At 44.4% G+C, this 18,991-nt stretch overlaps 1 protein-coding gene across 1 annotated transcript in view; it reads right to left on the bottom strand.

The window, feature by feature from the left end:
- adamts18 (ADAM metallopeptidase with thrombospondin type 1 motif, 18) overlaps window positions 1-18,991 on the bottom strand; it is a 348,492-nt gene that overhangs the window by 95,389 nt on the left and 234,112 nt on the right. Inside the window, exon 10 of the mRNA XM_063067228.1 lies at window positions 17,442-17,590. Coding sequence (XP_062923298.1) covers window positions 17,442-17,590 — 149 coding nt within the window. The remainder of the gene's footprint in view (window positions 1-17,441; window positions 17,591-18,991) is intronic.

Genomic DNA, 18,991 nt, shown 5'->3' with positions numbered 1-18,991 from the left:
ACCACTAAATAAATAAATACAGATAAATGGCCACAGAAGACTGCTCTTTGTGTGTGGATGAATGGTGGATTCTGGAGGGAATCGATGGAATATGTTTTTGATAAGGTCGTGTAATTGGGTGCTTATTGACTCCATGAGTCTGTTTCAGTGCTCGATACTGCAAACTTCTCTTTGAAGTGAAGTGTTAAGTGCTACCATTACAAAGTGAAATTACTTGCATTATGTCAGGAATTCCCAACCTTCTGGTGCCATGGACCCTTACCATTATCCGAGGGGTTCGTGGGCCCTAGATTGGGAACCTCTGCTCTACGTTAACTGAATGAAGTAGAGGTGAGAGACTGCAGACTGGTTGTGTAATTCCAAACAGAAAACCCCTCACTCACTCAAAAAGTTTAAAGATTAGCTTTGCTTGCCACATGCACATCGAAACATGGAGTGAGATGCACCATTTATGTCAACAATCAACATAGTTCGAGAATGTGACTGTGGGCAGCCCACAAGCATTGCCACACTTCCAGTGCCAACAGCTGTGGGAAGCCCACAAGGATTGCCACACTTCCAGTGCCAACATAGTACTAACCCCAACCAATACATCTTCGGAATACTGGAGGAAACTGGAGCATCTGGAGGAAATCCACATGGTCATGGGGAGAACATAAGAATTCCTTACGGACAGAATCGGAATGAGGTTTAATATCACTGGCATGTGCCAAGAAATGTGTTGCTTTACAGGAGCAGAATATAAAAATATAAATTGTAATAAATATATACATATATATATGAAAAGTGTGCGTATAAATATATATATAATTAAATAAGTAATGCAAAAAAAAAGAAAAATATGTGAGGTAGTGAACATGGGTTCATTGTCCATTCATAAATCTGATAGCAGAGAAGAAATTGCTCCTAAATGACAAAATGAGGGTGGCTATGGATGCCGCCCATGAAGAATACTGAAAAATATCAGGCAGAGATAAAATATTTCCCTCTGTGACACTCAAATAAATATGATAGTGTCAAATATTGTTGTCAATTTGTTTTAGAAACCTTTTGAATTTTCTTCTTTACAAAGAACTATTTCCAAAATATATGGCTTGCTAAAGCTTCTCTCACACAGCGGCCACACACCCTGGGGGCAGATCTTAAATCACTCCCCAAGGTTGACTGAACAGATTTTATTATTAGCAGGTTGGATGTCTTCCAGCTGCAGGAACACATCTGTGCAGGAAGCCAAAGATTCCCAACTGCGCCCAAACACAGAGGCTAATCTGCAATGAAACTCAGGAGCGCGATTAAATATACTGGCTTGCTGCTCGATAAATCCATAGATATTGTCAGACACCTATTTTCTTGTGGAGAAATCATCACTTCCTAATAAATACCTATTAGCTACAGAGAGAAAACATGTCACTTGTGAAGTGGCCTCAGCGCAAATCTCTGAAGAGTCATACACTGCTGGCTGTTTTCCAATTCTACCTATCTTTAGGAGGTTGCTTTGCACAGGCTGCTGGAAGTGAAGTAATTTACTGAGGGGGTATCTGCTACAAAACTTAAACAAAGAAGGACCGGCAGAAAGTAACACACATAAAATGCCAGAGGAACTCCGCTGGTCAGGCAGCATCTATAAAAATGAATAAACTGTCGAAGTTTCGTACCAGGACTCTTCATCAGGACTGAGGAGGAAGGGGGAAAATGCCAGAATGAGAAGATGGGGAAAGGGGCAGGAGGCAAGCTGGGAGGTGATAGGTGAAGCCAGATCAGTGGGAAAGATCAAGGGCTGGAGGAGAAGGAATCTGATAGCAGATGAGAGTGGACCATAGGAGAAAGGGAAGGAGCTGGGGACCCAGGTGAAGTGAGAGGCACTTCTTCGGCTAACTCAGGAAGCGAGAAGAGGTAAAAGGTCAGAGTAGGGAATAGAAGAAGGAGGGATACTATTTTACCAAAAGGAGAAATCGATATTCATGCTATCAGGTTGGAGATTACTGAGATGGAATGGAAGGTGTTGCTCCTCCACCCTGAGGGTGACCTCATCTTGGCACAAGAAGAGGCACAGACCGACAAAGTTGATGCTTGTTCCAAGCTCTGAGTTAGCCAAGGGAACAAGCTGGGTTCTGCTTATTTATTTAATTTAGAGATACCTTCTGGCCGGACAAGCCACACTGCCCAGCAACCCACCTATTTAATCCTAGCCTAATCACAGGAGCATTTACAATAACAATTAACCTATTAACCGATAGGTCTTTGGACTGTGGGAGGAAACCAGAGCACCCAGATGAAACCTATGTGCTCTCGAGGACAAACAAAACTCCTCACAGGTGGCTTCGGAATTGAATTCTGACGCCCCAAGCTGTAACAGCGCCACGCTAACCACTGCGCTACAATGGCACCCCTGTGTTATTGGGCACCGCTGTTAAAAACTAAAGCAATGAGTGGGGAATGGTGAGCTAGGGAGAAAATTAGAATTTTTTAGGGATCTGGATCACTGATAAAAAACAAACTTGCATTCACACAGTAGCTATTATACCCGCAGGTTGTTCTATGGTGCTCTGCAGACCATGACAATGTTCTTTTAAAGTGTAATCACTGATAGAATGTAATACACGTCTGGCTATTTATGCATGGAATGTCCTCACAAACAGCAGGGCAAAAATAACCAGAAAGTAAAATGGAAAATGCTGTGCTGAGAGAGTTAACGTTTCAGGTTCCAGATCAGATAACGGGTTGCGGCATCAAAAAACAGAGGGTAAGGTTTAAGGTGAGAGGAGGAAGATTTAACAGAAACCTGAGAGCTAAGTTTTTTTTTACACAAAGGGTGGTACATATGTGGTATGAGCAATCCAAGGCAGTTGTTTAGGCAGGTACAGTAGCAAAGTTGAAAATACATTTAGAGAGGTACACAGATTAGAAAGGCTTAGATGGTTATGAGCCAAATGCTGGCAAATTAGTCCAGTTTGGATGGGCATTTTGGTTGGCACGGATGTACCTGTCAAACTGAATCACCCGTTTCTGTGCTGACTAACTCTTGTAGCAGGCAGCTGTCAATCCTAAGGGATCATGGGTTTGCGCCTCTGGTGGACTGTGTCCTCTCCAGGGTGCAAGCCTGGGCGGGAAGATTTGAAGAACCAGCTGTTGCCCATGCAGTGAGTTCCCCCTCTCCACGTCACTGATGTAGTCCAAGGGAAGGGCAAGCGACGATACAGCTGGGCACCAGTGTCATCACAGAGGCTGCCAGAGTGAAGGTGTAAAAAACATCAAACTGCCTTAGGAACCCCCGCTCCAGATTTCTTCCTCAGGGTTTATTCCCAAAGTCTTTTCCATGGCTGTGTATGGCCGCAAGGCAGCGGAGGTATAAAATCAGAGCTTTTCTTCTCCTGGGCAGGCTGCCACCCAAAGCTGACTAGCCCCACCTGTCTGAAGCACCTGGTTTTGAGGCTCCAGTGGTCCGCCTTTGTCCCTTCTCTTGTCAGTAGAAACCGTTCCACCGAGCCTAGTAGCTAAGCCACACGTGAAGGCCAAGAGTTGGACATGGTTGTCAGAGGCTGTTAGAGACACATGCCATTTGGAGCACTTTATGGGTAGTGGGAGATTATCCCCACTACCACCCCCAGCTATGACAACCTTAGGAACCAATGCCTCTTAGACTAGGACAAGATCTGTGTCTTAAATAACAACTTCATCATTGCTGTAGAAGGTTAAGAAAGTCATCTCTATGCCCTGTATGCCAACCATTAATGGTGTTAATCATTACATTAACTGGTTATCCTTCCATACAATTTACACGGGTACAATTATGTGTGTGTGTGAGGCAGAGAGAGAGTGAGAAGAGTGAGGAAGACAGAGAGAGTGAGTGAGAGAGAGTGAGTGAGAGAGATTGGGTGAGAAAGTGAGAGAGAGAGAAAGAGAGAAAAAGAGAGGGGTTATATGAGTGTGTGTGTGTGTGTGAGAGAGAGAGTAAGGGGAGAGTTTGGTAAATTGCAGGGGGAGCGTGTGTTTTGTGTGACTAGGAGAATGTGCATAAGAGTCTATGCCTGAGGAATTTTTGTGTGAGTGAGGCAATGTGTGAGAGGGAACAGATCATGAGAAAGTGAAAAGAAGTAAGAGAAATGCAGCAAACTGCGTGTGTGTGAAAAATAGGGTGTGAGATTGAAAATAAGAAAGATTAGATTTAAGATTAGTTTATCTGTCATATGTACATCGAAACACCAAAACATACGGTGAAAAACACTGTTTGTGCCAATGACCAACACAGTCCAAGGATGGGCTGGGGGCAGCCTGCAAGTGTCACCATGCAGCGCCAACATAGCTTGCGCACAACTTATTAACCCGTTCGTCTTTGGAATGCGGGAAGAAATCACCAAGCACCCAGAGAAAACACGCGTGATCATAGAAAAATATAGAAACTATTTGCAGACAGTGGCAGAATTGCACCTGGGATGCTAGCTCGTTAACAGCATTACACTAACTGTTATGCTACCGTGCCACTGAAAGGAGAAAGAACAGACTAACGGCAGTAGGAAAATCTATTTGAGTCACTTATAGTTCCTGAGGAGACTGAGGTCCTTTGGAGTATGCAGGCCTCGCCTTCACATGTTCTACCAGTCTGTTGTTGCCATTACAGTGGTGTGTTGGGGCATGGGTAATGCCACAGGCTCAATAAACCAATTGGAAAGGCTGGCGCTGTTATCGGAGTCAAACTGGATACACTGGAGGCTATGGTAGAACAAAGGACCCTACAGAAAATCCTGGCAATTCCGGACCATGTTTCTCACCCTCTGCATGCAACCTTGGTTGAACAGAGGAGCACTTTTTAGTAACAGACTAAGAAAACTGCACTTCTCCAAAGAGCGCTATATGAGGTCATTCTTACCTTCGGCCATTAGACTCTATTACGAGTCAACCTAGAACCAGGGAAGTGATGACCCCCCTCCTGTTAGACTGCTTGTGGTAACTTATTTTTTATTCTTTCTTCTTTTCTACTATTTATATCCATGCACTTTTAATGCTACTGTGATACTGTAATTTCCTTTGGGATCAATAAAGTATCTATTTCCTTTGATGTAATTCTTGCCTGCAATCATGTTAATTAACAATGGAATATTCATCCATTAAATATACTATACAGGAAACACCTTGGGAACCTGTTGGCTCCACTGTGTTCACTGTGACTGACTACTCTCCACATCCACAGTATAACTGAATGCTAACTTTGAGACATAGCAGGCAGTATAGCAGCACTGAGAAAATGTCAAATAGATTGAATCTGTCTCTCTGACTGGTCAGTTATGGATCAATGGTTGGACTCTGGAGTTGGTCATGAAGTCAAGGGTTCAAGTCCCACTCTCAGATACCTGTGACCACGACCCAGACAACTAATTCAAAAATATACCTTATTGTAGGTGATGGTGTGGAAATACGCCTCTACCAAAGGAGGTGTAAAACTCTCTTTTCTTCCACTAGTCTGCAGGTTACCCTTGGGCAAACTGTAGCACCTGCTCAGCCCCCGATCAGTTACATCAAGCCATGGGAGCAGGTGGTGGATGGTTGTATGAGCTACTGGTGCATATCACGAGCCCCAGTTCTGCGACCCCTGATGCCAGGCAGACAGTCTCTGCAAAGTATTGATAATGGCTGGGGTCACCTGTCTTGTAAAGACACAGCCCAGCAGAATGGCAAACCACTTTTGTCGAAAAATTTGCCAAGAACAATCATGGTCGTTGACCGTGATTGCCTACGTCATAATGACATGGTACATAATGATGATGATGATACTTCATTCATAATAAAAACTATTTACAAGAATAAACCATGTTACACCTCTTCATTCCTACACTTGCAGATGATATGTTTCTGGTGGTAAATTACATTTTAAAAGCAGCACCATTGTCACTCATGTAGCCTATAGCGGTACACTACTACAATACTAGAAGAGCTTTCTCACCCAACTTGGCCTCTTCCTGCCCAACAGCAGAAAAACTCCAGACTGTGGTCCTTCCTTACCGTGCTTTTGTGATGGCTGCACAGAGCTTCAGTGCGTCCTTTAGAATGTATTCCAGCAGCCTGGAATGTGCCAGTCAGCGGCAATCCCTTATGCATATCTAGATGTATCTAGGGACATCTCGCTGAACTGAGGAAATGATACTGTTTCAGAGTAGCATCTCTCTAGAAGAATTCCGGGTTCACATTTCTTTCTGAATTGGACATGAACAATCCCAGGGAATTATTCAAGATGCCCTGGCCAATATTCGTCCTGGAGTCACGTTCACCAGAACAGATTGCCTGGCCGTTATTACACCACTGCTTCCGAGGTCTTGCTGTGCACTAATTGGGCACCACGCTACCTACGTTGCAATGACGATTCTTTTGATGTGGTTTGATTGACCGTAAAGTGCTTTGGAGTGCCCCGAAGTTGTGAAAGACACCACAGAATACTGGAGGAACTCAGCAGGTCAGGCAGCAACTTTGGAAATGAAGAGTCTCAACACGAAGCAGCAACAGTTCATTCATTTCAAAGTTCAAGGTAAATTTTTTGTCAAAGTATTCATGCAGTATACAACTCTGAGGTCCCTCTTCCCAGGATTGCATACCGCATACCTACATTGACAATAAATTAATTTCCATAGATGCTGCCCTCCAGCATTTTGTGTGTGTTGCTCTGGATTTCCAGCATCTGCAGAACTTAAGACGGGCTTCAGCCCCAACCCTCAGCAGTTTGTTCACTTCCATAGATGCTGCCCAACCTGCTGAGTCCTTCAGCATCTCGTGTGTGTTGATCTGCAGAATCTCCTGTGTTTAAAGCCACGATAGGCCAGGTTCTTTGATCTACATAAAATGCAAAGTATTTTGAAAGGTCTGGTGGACAATTACTCAATGAGCAAAGGCAGCAAATCTCTGTGAGCAGAGGTTGTTTTCTTTGACTTGGCGTCAGATCAATTTGCGCATTACTTTGCTCTGCAGAAAGCCTGCTGTGTGTAGATCATTCGGGAACCGTTTAATCTTTCACCATACTTTTGTGCCGAGTGTTCCAGGGCATCTGATCTTGTTAGTTTGACCATAAGACATGGAGTACTGGGCAAAAGTCTTAGGCACCCAAGACTTTTCATATCATTTCAGATGGTAGGCCTCCACAGAACCCTGATCTCAACATCATCGATGCTGTCTCGGGTTATCTGGAGAGAAAGAAGCAAGCAAGACAGCCAAAGTCTGCAGAAGAACTCCCCAAGATGCTTGGAACAACCTACCAGCTGATTTTCTTAGAAAACTGCAAAACAGTTTACCTCAGAGAATTGATGCAGTTTTAAAGGCAAAGATCGGCCATACCAAATATTGATTTGATTTAGCTTTTTTCTGTTTACTGATCTGCCATTCTACCCATGGCTGATGAATTATCCTTCTCATCCTCATTCCCCTGCCTTCTCCCCATAACCTTTGATGCCCTCACTAATCACAAACCTACCAATGGCAGCTTTAAACATACACAATGGCTTGGCCTCCACAGCTGCCCTTGGCAATGAACTTCACAGATTCACCACCCTTTGGCTAAGTCCCAGACTCCCGGACTATGGGAAGTATCCTCTCCACATCTACTCTATCTACGCCTTTCAATATTCAATAGCTTTCAATGAGATCTCCCCTCATTCTTTTAAATTCCATCAAGTACAGGCTCAGAGCTATCAAACTCTCCTCATAACAGTTTTGCTCTTGGGATGAAGGTGGCAGGATACAAGCTTTCTTTAGGTAGACCATAGAATACAAGAGCAATAAGGTCAAATTATAACTATATAAATCATTGGGCCGTGGCTGGACTGGTTGCCACACTATTAAGAAGGACATGATTGTACTGGATTGGGTGAGAGTGACTCAATGGGTCATTGTGCAGCATAGGATGTTTGAGTTCTACAGTAAGATTGGATCGGTTGGGCTTGTTTGCAGACTGTTATAGACACTGGATCATTCCCGGACACACCATGTCTCATACTTCTTCATAGAAGGTCATCATAGAAATGGTGTGGGGTGAGTTGGGGGGGTAAAAGGGAGGCACAGATAGACAAAGTGGGAAATAGACAAGGGGGGGTGGAGAGCTGTAGAAAGGACAGAAGGGTCGAAACTACTAGTAACTAAAGATAGAGGGGAGACAGAGGAAGTGAGTGAGAGGAAGGGAAAAAAAAACAGCACGTTGACTGGCAATGCCCACCTCTGGCACACTCTAACTTCAAGTGCATGCCCTCTCCAGATGCTGTCTAACAACTCACCAAGTCTCTGACATCTATGACCAGGAACAGGTTTGAGGTGAGAAGGCAAAGATTTAAAGGGGACTGAGAAGCAAGTTTTTCACTCAGAGGGTGGTGTGTACATGGAAAAAGCTTCAGAGGAAGCAGCAGAGGCAGTCATAGTTACAATGTTTAGAAGACATTTGAAGAGGTGCATGGACATGGACTGGGAAGGTTTAGAGCATGGATTCCCAACCTGAGGTCCACAGACTCCTCAGTTAATGGCAGGGGTCCATGACATAAAAAATGGTTGGGAACCTCTGGATTAGAGGGATAGGGATCGAAGGTAATAGTACAGAATGTAGCAGCCTCACCCCAGGTTCAGGACAGTTATTATTACCCTCAACCCTCATGCTCTTGAGCCAGTGTGGAGGACTTCACTCAACTTCAATTCCCCCATCACAAAACAGTTCAAACAATCTATGGACTCAACTTCAAGGACTCTTCATCTCATGTTCTCCATATTTATTTCTTTTATTATTATTATTGTTGTTGTTACTATTTCTCTTTGTATTTGCATAGTTTGTTGTCTTTTGCACATTGGACGTTTGTCTGCCCTGTTGCGTGTGGTCTATCATTGATTCTATTCTGAGATTTACTGTGTATGCCCACAAAATCAAATTTCAGGTCATACGTGGTGACATATACGTACTCTGATAATAAATTTACTTTGAAGTTTGAAAAGGGGGCATATGGCAGCTACTCAGGGTGATACCTTGGTAAGCGTGGAGAAGTTGGGCCAAAGGAGAACAATGGCAACAGCTGATGGGGAGTACTGCCATCCACAGGTTTCCTTCACCTCTTGCATCTTCCGAATTTGAAAATATCCTGAAGATGCTTCATTTTCTCTGTCTAAATCCTGGAGCTTCTTGCTCACTGGCACTGCAGGAATTTATCCAAATCACTGCAGTGGATTACATTGATTTCTTGAGGAGATACAGGGATAGGTAATAAACCAAGCACATAAGAACTTAAGAATAGAAGAAATTGGAGCAAGAGTAGGCCATTTGGAATATCAAATCTATTCCCCATTGAACAAGATCATGGCTAATCTTCTACCTCAACATTTCCCTCCCTCCGATCTCTTCATTCCTCCAGTATCTCACTCGGCAATTAATAACTGAAGATCCACGATATTCTGGGGCAGAGAATTCAAAAGATTCACCACTCTCTAAGTGTAGATATTTCTTCTCATTTCCTCCTCCTGAATGTGCAATTACATTCTGTGTTTCCTCACTTGCAAACCCAAGTCAGTTCAGAATGGCAAAAACATGTCCTCCACAAGGCTGTGTGCGCCTACCACCACATCAGCCTCCGCATCCAGCACAAAATTCTCCAGAATTTCCGCCATCTCCAATGAGATCCCCCCCACCAAGCATATCTTTCCCTCCACCCCCCCCGACACTTGCCGCTTTCCACAGGGATCACTCCCTATACGACTCCCTTGTCCATTCATCCCTCCCCACAGATCTACCTCCTGGCACTTACCCTTGGAAGCAGAACAAGAGCTACATCTGCCCCTACACCTCCTATCATTCAGAGCCTCAAACTGTCCTTCTAGGTGAGGCGACACTTCACTTGTGAGTCTGTTGGGGCCACATACTGTGTCCAGTGCTCCCAGTGCGGCCTCTGTATATTGGTGAGACCTGATGTAGATTGGGAGACCGTTTTGCCAAGCACCTATGCTCCATCAGCTAGGGGAAGCGAGATCTCCCAGTGGCCACCCACTTTAATTCCACTTCCCATTCCCATTCCAATATGTCAATCCATGGCCCCCTCTACTGTCGCAATGAGGCAACACTCAGGTTGGAGGAACACCACCTTATATTCTGTCTGGGTAGCCTCCAACCTAATGGCATGAACATTGATTTCTTGAACAACCGGTAATAGCACCCTCCCCCCTTCAGCATTGCCCATCCGCCTTTCCCTCTCTTGTCTTATATCCTTGCCTGCCCATCACCTCCTCTGGTGCTCCTCCCCACTTTTATTTCTCCGCTGGCCTTCTGTTCTCTCCTATCTGACTTCTCCTTCTCCAGCCCTGTATCTCTTTCACCAATCAACTTCCCAGCTCTTTACTTCATCCTTCCCCCTCCTGGTTTCACCTATCACCTGGTGTTTCTCTCTCCCATCCCCCATCTTTTAAATCCACTCCTCACCTTTGTTTCTCCAGTCCTGCTCAAGGGTCTCGGCCTGAAAAGTTGACTGCATTTTTTTCCATAGATGCTGCCTGGCCTGCTGAGTTCCTCCAGCATTGTGTGTGAGTTGCTTGGATTTCCAGCATCTGCAGATTTTCTCTCGTTTGTGTGCCTAGCCTCCTGCTCTACTCACTTTGTACTTATGACTCTCTCGCAAAGCAGAGCTCAAATGCCATATTCAAGCTTGCTGCTGTCATAGGCCAAATCAAAGGAGATGATGAATCAACATACAGGAGGAAGACTGAAAATCTGGCTGAGTGGTACCATAACAACAACCTCTCACTCAATGTCAGCAAGACCAACGAGCTGATTATAGACTTCAGAAAAAGGAAACTACAGGCAATGAGTCAGCCCTCATCAGAGAATCAGAGATGGACAGTGTTAGCATCTTTAAATTCCTGGGTGTTATTATTTTGGAGTCCTGGGCTCAGCACTTAAGTGCAATTATGAAGAAAGCCCGGCAGTACCTCTACTTCCTTAGGAGTCTGTGAGATTGAGTATGACATCTAAAACATTGAGATCTTCTATAGGTGTGTATGGGAAGTATATTGACTGACTGGTATGGGAACACCAATGCCCTTGAACAGAAAATTCTACCGGAAGTAATGGATATGGCCCAGTCCATTACAGGTAAATCCCTCCCAACTGTTGAGCATGTCCAGATAAAATGGTGTCACAGGAAAACAGCATCCATCATCAGGGACCTCCACCACCCAGGATGTACTCTCTTCTCACTGCTACCATCAAGAAGGTACAAGAGCCTTAGGACTCGCTCTACCAGGTTAAGAAACAGTTACTACCCCTCAACCATCAGGCTCTTGAACAAAGGGGATAACTTCACTTGTTCCATCATTAAAATGTTTCCACAACCAATGGACTCACTTTCAAGGACTCTCTGCTTCATGTTCTCCATATTTATTTATACTGTTGTTCCTTCTTTTTGCATTTGCACAGTTTGTTGTCTTCTACACTCTGCTTGAAAGCCCTAGTTTGGCAGTTGTTCTTTGATTCCGTTATAGTTTCTATTCTGTATTTGTTTAGTATGCACACAAGAATGCTCAAGGTTGTATATGATGACATACATATACTTTGATAATAAATTTCACTTAGAACTTTGAATGACCTCCTCCATATTCTGAGATGGTATCCTACCTGTATACTCCTCAGTCATGGCAAACATCTCCCCCACCACCCAGGCAAAACTTGAAACAAAATTAGAAAATCCTGGTATAATTCAGCATCTGTGGAAAAAGAAACTGTGGACATTTCAGGTACGGGATCTTCCAACAGCATTAGGAAGGAGAGAAACAAGTTTCTTTAGTTGACATGGAAGGTAGTGGGAGAGCTCTGGGTAGAACACAGGAAGTACCTCAGACTGGGTGAAATTGTGTGGCAGACATGAAACTGCAGATGCTGGACTCTGGAGCAAATATCAAAATACCGGAGGAGCTCAGAGGGTCAGGCAGCTTTGTGGAGGGAGACGGAGAGTTGAGGCTTTGGCTCGGCACCTTTCACCTGAGATTACGTAGCAGTTAACTATCAGATAAACTCCGGTTGTCTGCGCGCTGTGTTGCCAAAGTCCATGCAATGTTGTGTTGTCTGGCCTGCAGGGACTTGTAGAGTCCTCAGAGTGTAACACCCATTAGATCGGTCACCTGACCAGTGATGAGCTGCAGGATTGAAGAGTGCTGTTCCTCTCAGACAGAGGCTGGTTGGAGCTGGAATGCTCACTGGATACCAGGTCAAACAGAGAGAAAAAAATACTCACCGTCTTCCAGCCAAGACACTCCTTTTCCATGAATAATCTACTAAGTGACCCTGGTGTGAACTTAATTCTGGCGAAAATCTGATTCTTTATTAATCCACGCCATTTGTTAACTGTTTTATCAAGAAGTCAGAAGGAAAGGAGCAGGAGGGAGCCTGTTGTGATTGCTCCACATTCAATGACATCATGTGTATTATCTCAGTCCACTCCACTGACATGCTTTAATTCTACACAATTCCTCACACTGCTCAAAAAACTATCACTCCTGTCTTGAAGGCATCAATTATACCAGCACACATAGTCATAGAGCACCACAGCACAGAAACAAGCCCTTCTGTCCATCTAGTCCAGAGGTTTCCAAACTTTAATATGCCATGGACCAATACCATTAAGCAATGGGTCCATGGAGCGTAGGTTGGGAACCCCTGATCAAGTCCAAGCCAAACTCCTATTCTGCCTCATCCTATTGGCCTGCACTCAGACCATAGACCTCCATACCCCTACCATCCAGGTACCTATCCAAAATTCTCTTAAATGCTGAAATCAAATCCACCACTTCCGCAGGCAGCTCGGTCCACATTCTCACCACCCTCTGAGTAAAGAAATTTCCCCTCATATTCCCCTTAAACATTTCACCTTTCACCCTTACCCAATGACCTCTAACTTTCATCTCACTCAAACACAGTGGAAGAAACCTGTTTGCATTTACCCCTCATAATTTTATATGCCTCCATCAAATCTCTCATCATTCTTCTACACTCTATAGTTTTCTGTGGGCAGGAAGATTGAAATTGAAAGATCGGCGCCACAGTAGCGTAGCGGTTAGTGAGATGCTCTAAGATCTCAGGGTGTTCTGTAGTTTGGAGTTTATTTCCAGTGTAAGGACTCTTTGTACATCCTATCCATGGATTGTGTGGGTTTCCTCCAGGTCATCTGGTTTCCTCCCAAAATCCAAAGACATATTAGAACATAGAACATAGCACATTACAAGCCTTTTGGCCCACAATGTTGTGCTGACAGTGTAACCTACCCTAGAAACTGCCTAGAATTTCCCTACTGCATAGCCCTTTATTTTTCTAAGCTCTATGTACCTATCTAAGAGTCTCTTAAAAGACCCTATTGTATTGGGTAAGTATTGGTCATTGTACATTGTCCCATGATTAGGTTAGAGTTAATCATGTTTTTCAGGGCTTGCTGCTATGACAGCATGGTTTGAAGAGCTGGAAAAGCCTACTCGGCACTTATTTCTAAATAAAAATAAAATTTCTACGCCTTTTCCCTATAAATTCTCCTGAACAGTCCTACTGTAATTATTCAGCTTATTGTCCACTCAAAAGATAGTTTAGCTTAATTTGTCACGTCTACAACACACAGGAGCATCAATCTACCTGTGAGCGTCATTTGCGCCAACAACCAACACAGTCCGAGGATGGCGGGGGGCAGTCTGTAGGTGCTGCCATGCTTCTGGTACCAACATACTATGCCCACAGCTTATGAGTCCTAACCTGAACATCTCCGGAATGTAGAAGGAAACCGGAGCAGGCAGAGAAAACCCACGTGGTCACGAGGAGAATGCAGAAGCTTCTTGCAGGCAGTGGCAGGAATTAAACCCCAATCTGTGAAGCATTATGCCAGCCGCCATGCCGCCTGACCACCCAGCAGTAACGAGACAATGACAGCAGATGCTGGAATCTAGAGCGATAAGCAAACTGCAGGAAGCGCTCAGCGAGTCGAGCAGCGTCTGTAGGGGGAAAAGGAATAGCTGACGTTTTGGGCCAAAACCATGCATTAGAACTGGTGCAGGGTTTCAGCCCAAGATATTAGACAATTCCCATTGAGCACATCTACGTGAAACACGTTGCAGGAAAGCAGTATCCATCATCAGGGACCCCCACCACCCAGGACCTGCTCTTTTCTCGCTGCTGCCATCAGCAAGAAGGTACAGGAGCCCCAGGACTCACACAAACAGGTTCAGTAACAGTCATTATCATTCTGCCATCAGGCACTTGAACCAGAGAAGATAACTTCACTCAAGTTCACTTGCTCCATTATTCAAGTGTTCCCACAACCAACGGACTCACTTTCAACCACTCTCCATCTCATGTTCTCCATATTTATTGCTTATTTATTTATTACTATTATTTCTATTATTATTATATTATTACTATTAATATTATCTTTTTGTATTTGCATACTTCGTTGTCTTTTCCACACTAGCTGAATGTCCAAGTTGGTCCGGTGTTTTATTGATTCTGTTACGGTTATGGATTATGGATTTATTGAGTATGCCCATAAGAAAATGAATCTCAGGGTTGTATATGGTGACATATATGTACTTTGATAATAAATTTACTTTGAATGTTGAGTTCCTCCAGTAGATTGTTTGTAACACCCACCAGTATATCCCTGCTACAGCCTTCCCCTCGATTTGCCACCACTGCTGATTTCAATCTGTCACAGTGTGTAGGGCTCTACGAGTGCCACTTCAGTGTTAATCCTGCAGCCTTCTCCAAGTTGGGTACAGGGTAGGACATGCTTCGATTTATTCCAGATAAAGCAGTTATTAAGGTGCTGTCAACTGCCTGTCAGGTGTGGTTGTGTCTTGCTAAGCTAACAGAGCCACTACACATGCAAACGACTTATTCAAATAACTTCAGGTTTGAACAACCATCCTTTAGTTTTGGTAACAGTAGCTTAGTAACCAGCAATGGAAATGCATCTGTGTGACTTCCCCCTGTCTTCTGTTTTAAAAATTGGCTCCCAAACCAATGATGTTCGCTAACACACAAAATGCTGGAGAAATTCAACAGGTCAGGCAAGGAAATGAACAGTCAATGTTTCAGGCCAAGACCCTCCATCATGACTCTTTATCAGCTCTCGGTCCGAAACGTCGAGTAGTCATTTCCCTTCATAGAAGCAGACTGGCTTGCTGAGTTCTTCTAGCATTTTGTGTCTGTTGCTTAAGATTTCAGCATCTGCAGAATCTTTTGAGTCTCCAATGAGAGAGAGAGGATTTTGAAAGATTCGCTTTACTTGTCATAAGTACATCAAAGCATACAGTGAAATGTGTCGTGTGTGTCCAATCAAATCAGCGAGGATTGTGCTAGGGCCGCCTACAAAATGATCAAGATACATTTATTATCAAAGTATGTGTGCAGTATACAACCCTGAGATTCGTTGTCTCCAACCAGCCATGAAACAAAGAAAACCATGGAAGTCATTCAAAATAAAAACATCAAACCCCAGCCCCCCATGCAGAAAAAAACATATCACACAAATGGCAACAAGAAAGGACGGCTGAAAACACAGAATATAAAGAAACTAAACTTGATACCACAGCTGTGGCACCAGCATCGTATGCCCACAACTCACGGACCCTAACCCATACATCATTGGACTGTGGGAGGAAACCCATGTGGTCACGGGGAGAACATACAAACTCCTTACAGACGGTGGCGGTGCTCGAACCCTGTTCTTACAGCCAGTCTGCTCACCGCTATGCTCCATGCCACTCATTCCAAGATTCCAAACCAGAGATACGATAGTGACCAGATGTTCTGTTTTCAGTGTTGATAGCAAAGACATAAATGCTACCCCTGGTCTCCTTCAGTAAATACCGTCACCTTAGGTTGGGAGGCAGATGAGACTGGAGGGTTTAAGCTTTAAGGGGGGGGGGGGTATTGATAAGCTGAGACTGTCTTTCCTGGAGCACAGAGGGCTGAGGCGTGACCTGAGAGAGGTTTATAAAATCATGAGGGTTTGCACAGGGTAAGGGGAGTCCAAAACTAGAGGGGATAGGTATAAAGAGAGGCCGGGGAAGCAAGTTTTGCCAAACATACGGTGGTGAGTATATGGAATTGAACCGTATCAGATCGATTGTGAGAATATGGCAAGTGCCCGCGTGACCGACAGATCGCACGGTTTAGGACCGGACCTCCGACATGCAGAAGGCACTGTCTTTTTGGTGCTGGCTTTGAACACGCATGATTTTTGTCTCGGTGGGCTCGGTTCATTGTTCCTGCACTTAAAGTTGCCCAGCACGCACGTTACTAACACAACTCAGTAAAAAGGTTGAATCGTATCACTCCATTGTCAGTCTTGCTCTGCGCACACGTAACAGAGATGAGCTGCCAAAAGAAAATGGTAGAAGCAGGTGCAATTACTATATTTAAAATGCATTTGGACAGTTACATGGATGGGGAAGATTCAGAGCAGGGGTTCCCAACCTTCTCTATGCCATGGGCCAATGCCATTAAGCAAGGGGTCCGTGGACCCCACAGGTTGGGAACCCCAGGTTGAGAAGGATATGTGTCAAATGCAGACAACTGAGATTACCACAAGTAGTCAACCTGGTCGGAGAGGGTGAGTTGGTCCGAAGGGCCTGTTTCCATGCTGTTTAACTCTGAGACTCTATAAGAGAGTCCTGAGGAGACTGAGGTCCTTTAACATCTGCTGGACGATGCTGAGGATGTTCTACGAGTCTGTGGTGGCCAGTGCGATCATGTTTGCTGCTGTGTGCTGGGGCAGCAGGCTGAGGGTAGCAGACACCAACAGAATCAACAAGCTCATTCGTAAGGCCAGTGATGTTGTGGGGATGGAACTGGACTCTCTCACGGTGGTGTCTGAAAAAAGGATGCTGTCCAAGTTGCATGCCATCTTGGACAATGTCTCCCATCCACTACATAATGTACTGGGTGGGCACAGGAGTACATTCAGCCAGAGACTCATTCCACCGAGATGCAACACGGAGCGTCATAGGAAGTCATTCCTGCCTGTGGCCATCAAACTTTACAAGTCCTCCCTTGGAGGGTCAGACACCCTGAGCCAATAGGCTGGTCCTGGACTTATTTCATAATTTACTGGCATAATTTACATATTACTATTTAACCATTTATGGTTTTATTACTATTTAATTATTTATGGTGCAACTGTAACGAAAACCAATTTCCCCCGGGATCAATAAAGTATGACTATGACCATGACTATGACTATGAGAGGCGCAATGGTGATTTACGACCAATAGGGTTGGCTCTTGGGGTCCATAGCGGGTTAAGCTGAATGGTTGCCATGCTAAGTGTGGGAACCAAGGTGAGGGCTTTGGGAATGCCACAAAATCATCAGCTGTCATTGACATCCCTCTCTTGACAAGCCAACAGGAGCTTTCCCCGGTAAAAGGCTGGGCGATCTAGCCACAACCCGTGCAACTGCCCTTACTTTGGATTGTTGCAGTGTCTCTCCCGGTAGGACACTCCACCGCCGCAGGTCCGGGAGCACTCCGACCACTCTGACCAGCCGGACCACTGACCGTTGATGGGCTTGGGCCCGTTGTCACCCAGTTTCAGGCACTGACCTCGCCGGCACCACTGATGAAGCAAAGGAACCAGGGGTTAGACCAGTGAACATTACAGCACCGGACAGGCCCTTCGGCCCGTGATGTTATGCTGACCTTTTGACCTGCTCCAAGCTCACTCAAACCCTTCCCTTCGACATCGCCCTCCAGTTTTCTTTCATCCATGTGCCTAATCTAAGAGTCTCTTAAATGTCCCTAATGTATCCACCTCTACCTATAGACTCACTTTCAAGGACTCTACAACTCATGTTCTCAATATTTATTGCTTTTATTTTGTTTTTTTCATTGTTGTGTTTGCACAATTTGTTGTCTTCTGCATATTGGTTGCTGTTATGCTGTGTAACTCCAAAACATTAAAACTAATTAAAAGAACAACACAGAGCCGGGATAACTTCTGTGCATGAGCTTTGTTTTTACTTTTAGAGAGACGTGCATGTCTGACATGGTATAACGTGTAAAGCATTATTTAAACAAAGAATTCTTAATCAAACAATATACTTACAATACTACTCAAATATTACTGGAATATTTAAACTGTCATTCATTCTTTGGGGCACTCTGTTTTTATGGATGTTTGCAAAGAAAAAAGAATTCGGGTGTTCTGCACAAGGACTCCCAGGTCTCTTTGCATCTCAGATTTTTGGATTTTCTCCCCATTTAGAAAATAGTCTGCACCTTTATTTCTTCTACCAAAGTGCATGACCATGCATTTTCCGATATTGTATTTCATTTACCACTTCCTTGCCCATTCTCCTAATCTGTCTAAGTCCTTCTGCATCCTACCTGTTTCATCAACACTCTGGCCCCTCCACCAATCTTCATATCATCTGCAAACTTGGCAAGAAAGCCATCCATTCCATCATCTAAATCATTTATATATAGCAGAAAAAGAAGTGGTCCCAACACCGACCCTTGTGGAACACCACTAGTCACTGGCAGCCAACCAGAAAAGGATCCTTTTATTCCCACTCGCTGCCTCCTACCAATCAGCCAATGCTTTAACCATGCCAGTAACTTTCCTGAGGGGGAAAGCCTGCATGCATTTGCACTATCTACACTTTTCATAATTCTGTATCCTCAATAAGATCTCTCCTCATTCTCCTGCACTCCAGGGAATAAAGTCCCAAACCCATTGCGGTTTACGTTGCGGCCAATGACCTTGGTTCAATAAGGGATTCGTACGTACCACGCATGGGTTTCTTCTGACACTCCAAACACATGCGGGTTAGTGGTTTAATTGGTCACATGGGTGCAACTATGTGGTATGAGTTCATTGGGCTGGAAGAGCCTGTAATTGTGCTGTAACTCTAAATAAAAGATAAAGTATTCAACCTTATCCTAACTCATGTTGCGATGCATCCGTGGGAGGAAAGGAATTTCCAATGTCTTGAGTCAAAACCCTGTATCAGGACTG

The sequence above is a fragment of the Mobula hypostoma genome, chromosome 14 (assembly GCF_963921235.1).
Source record: "Mobula hypostoma chromosome 14, sMobHyp1.1, whole genome shotgun sequence".
Taxonomy (NCBI): domain Eukaryota; kingdom Metazoa; phylum Chordata; class Chondrichthyes; order Myliobatiformes; family Myliobatidae; genus Mobula; species Mobula hypostoma.
Note: the sequence above shows the minus strand (reverse complement) of the source record. Positions and strands in the feature narration are given on the sequence as shown.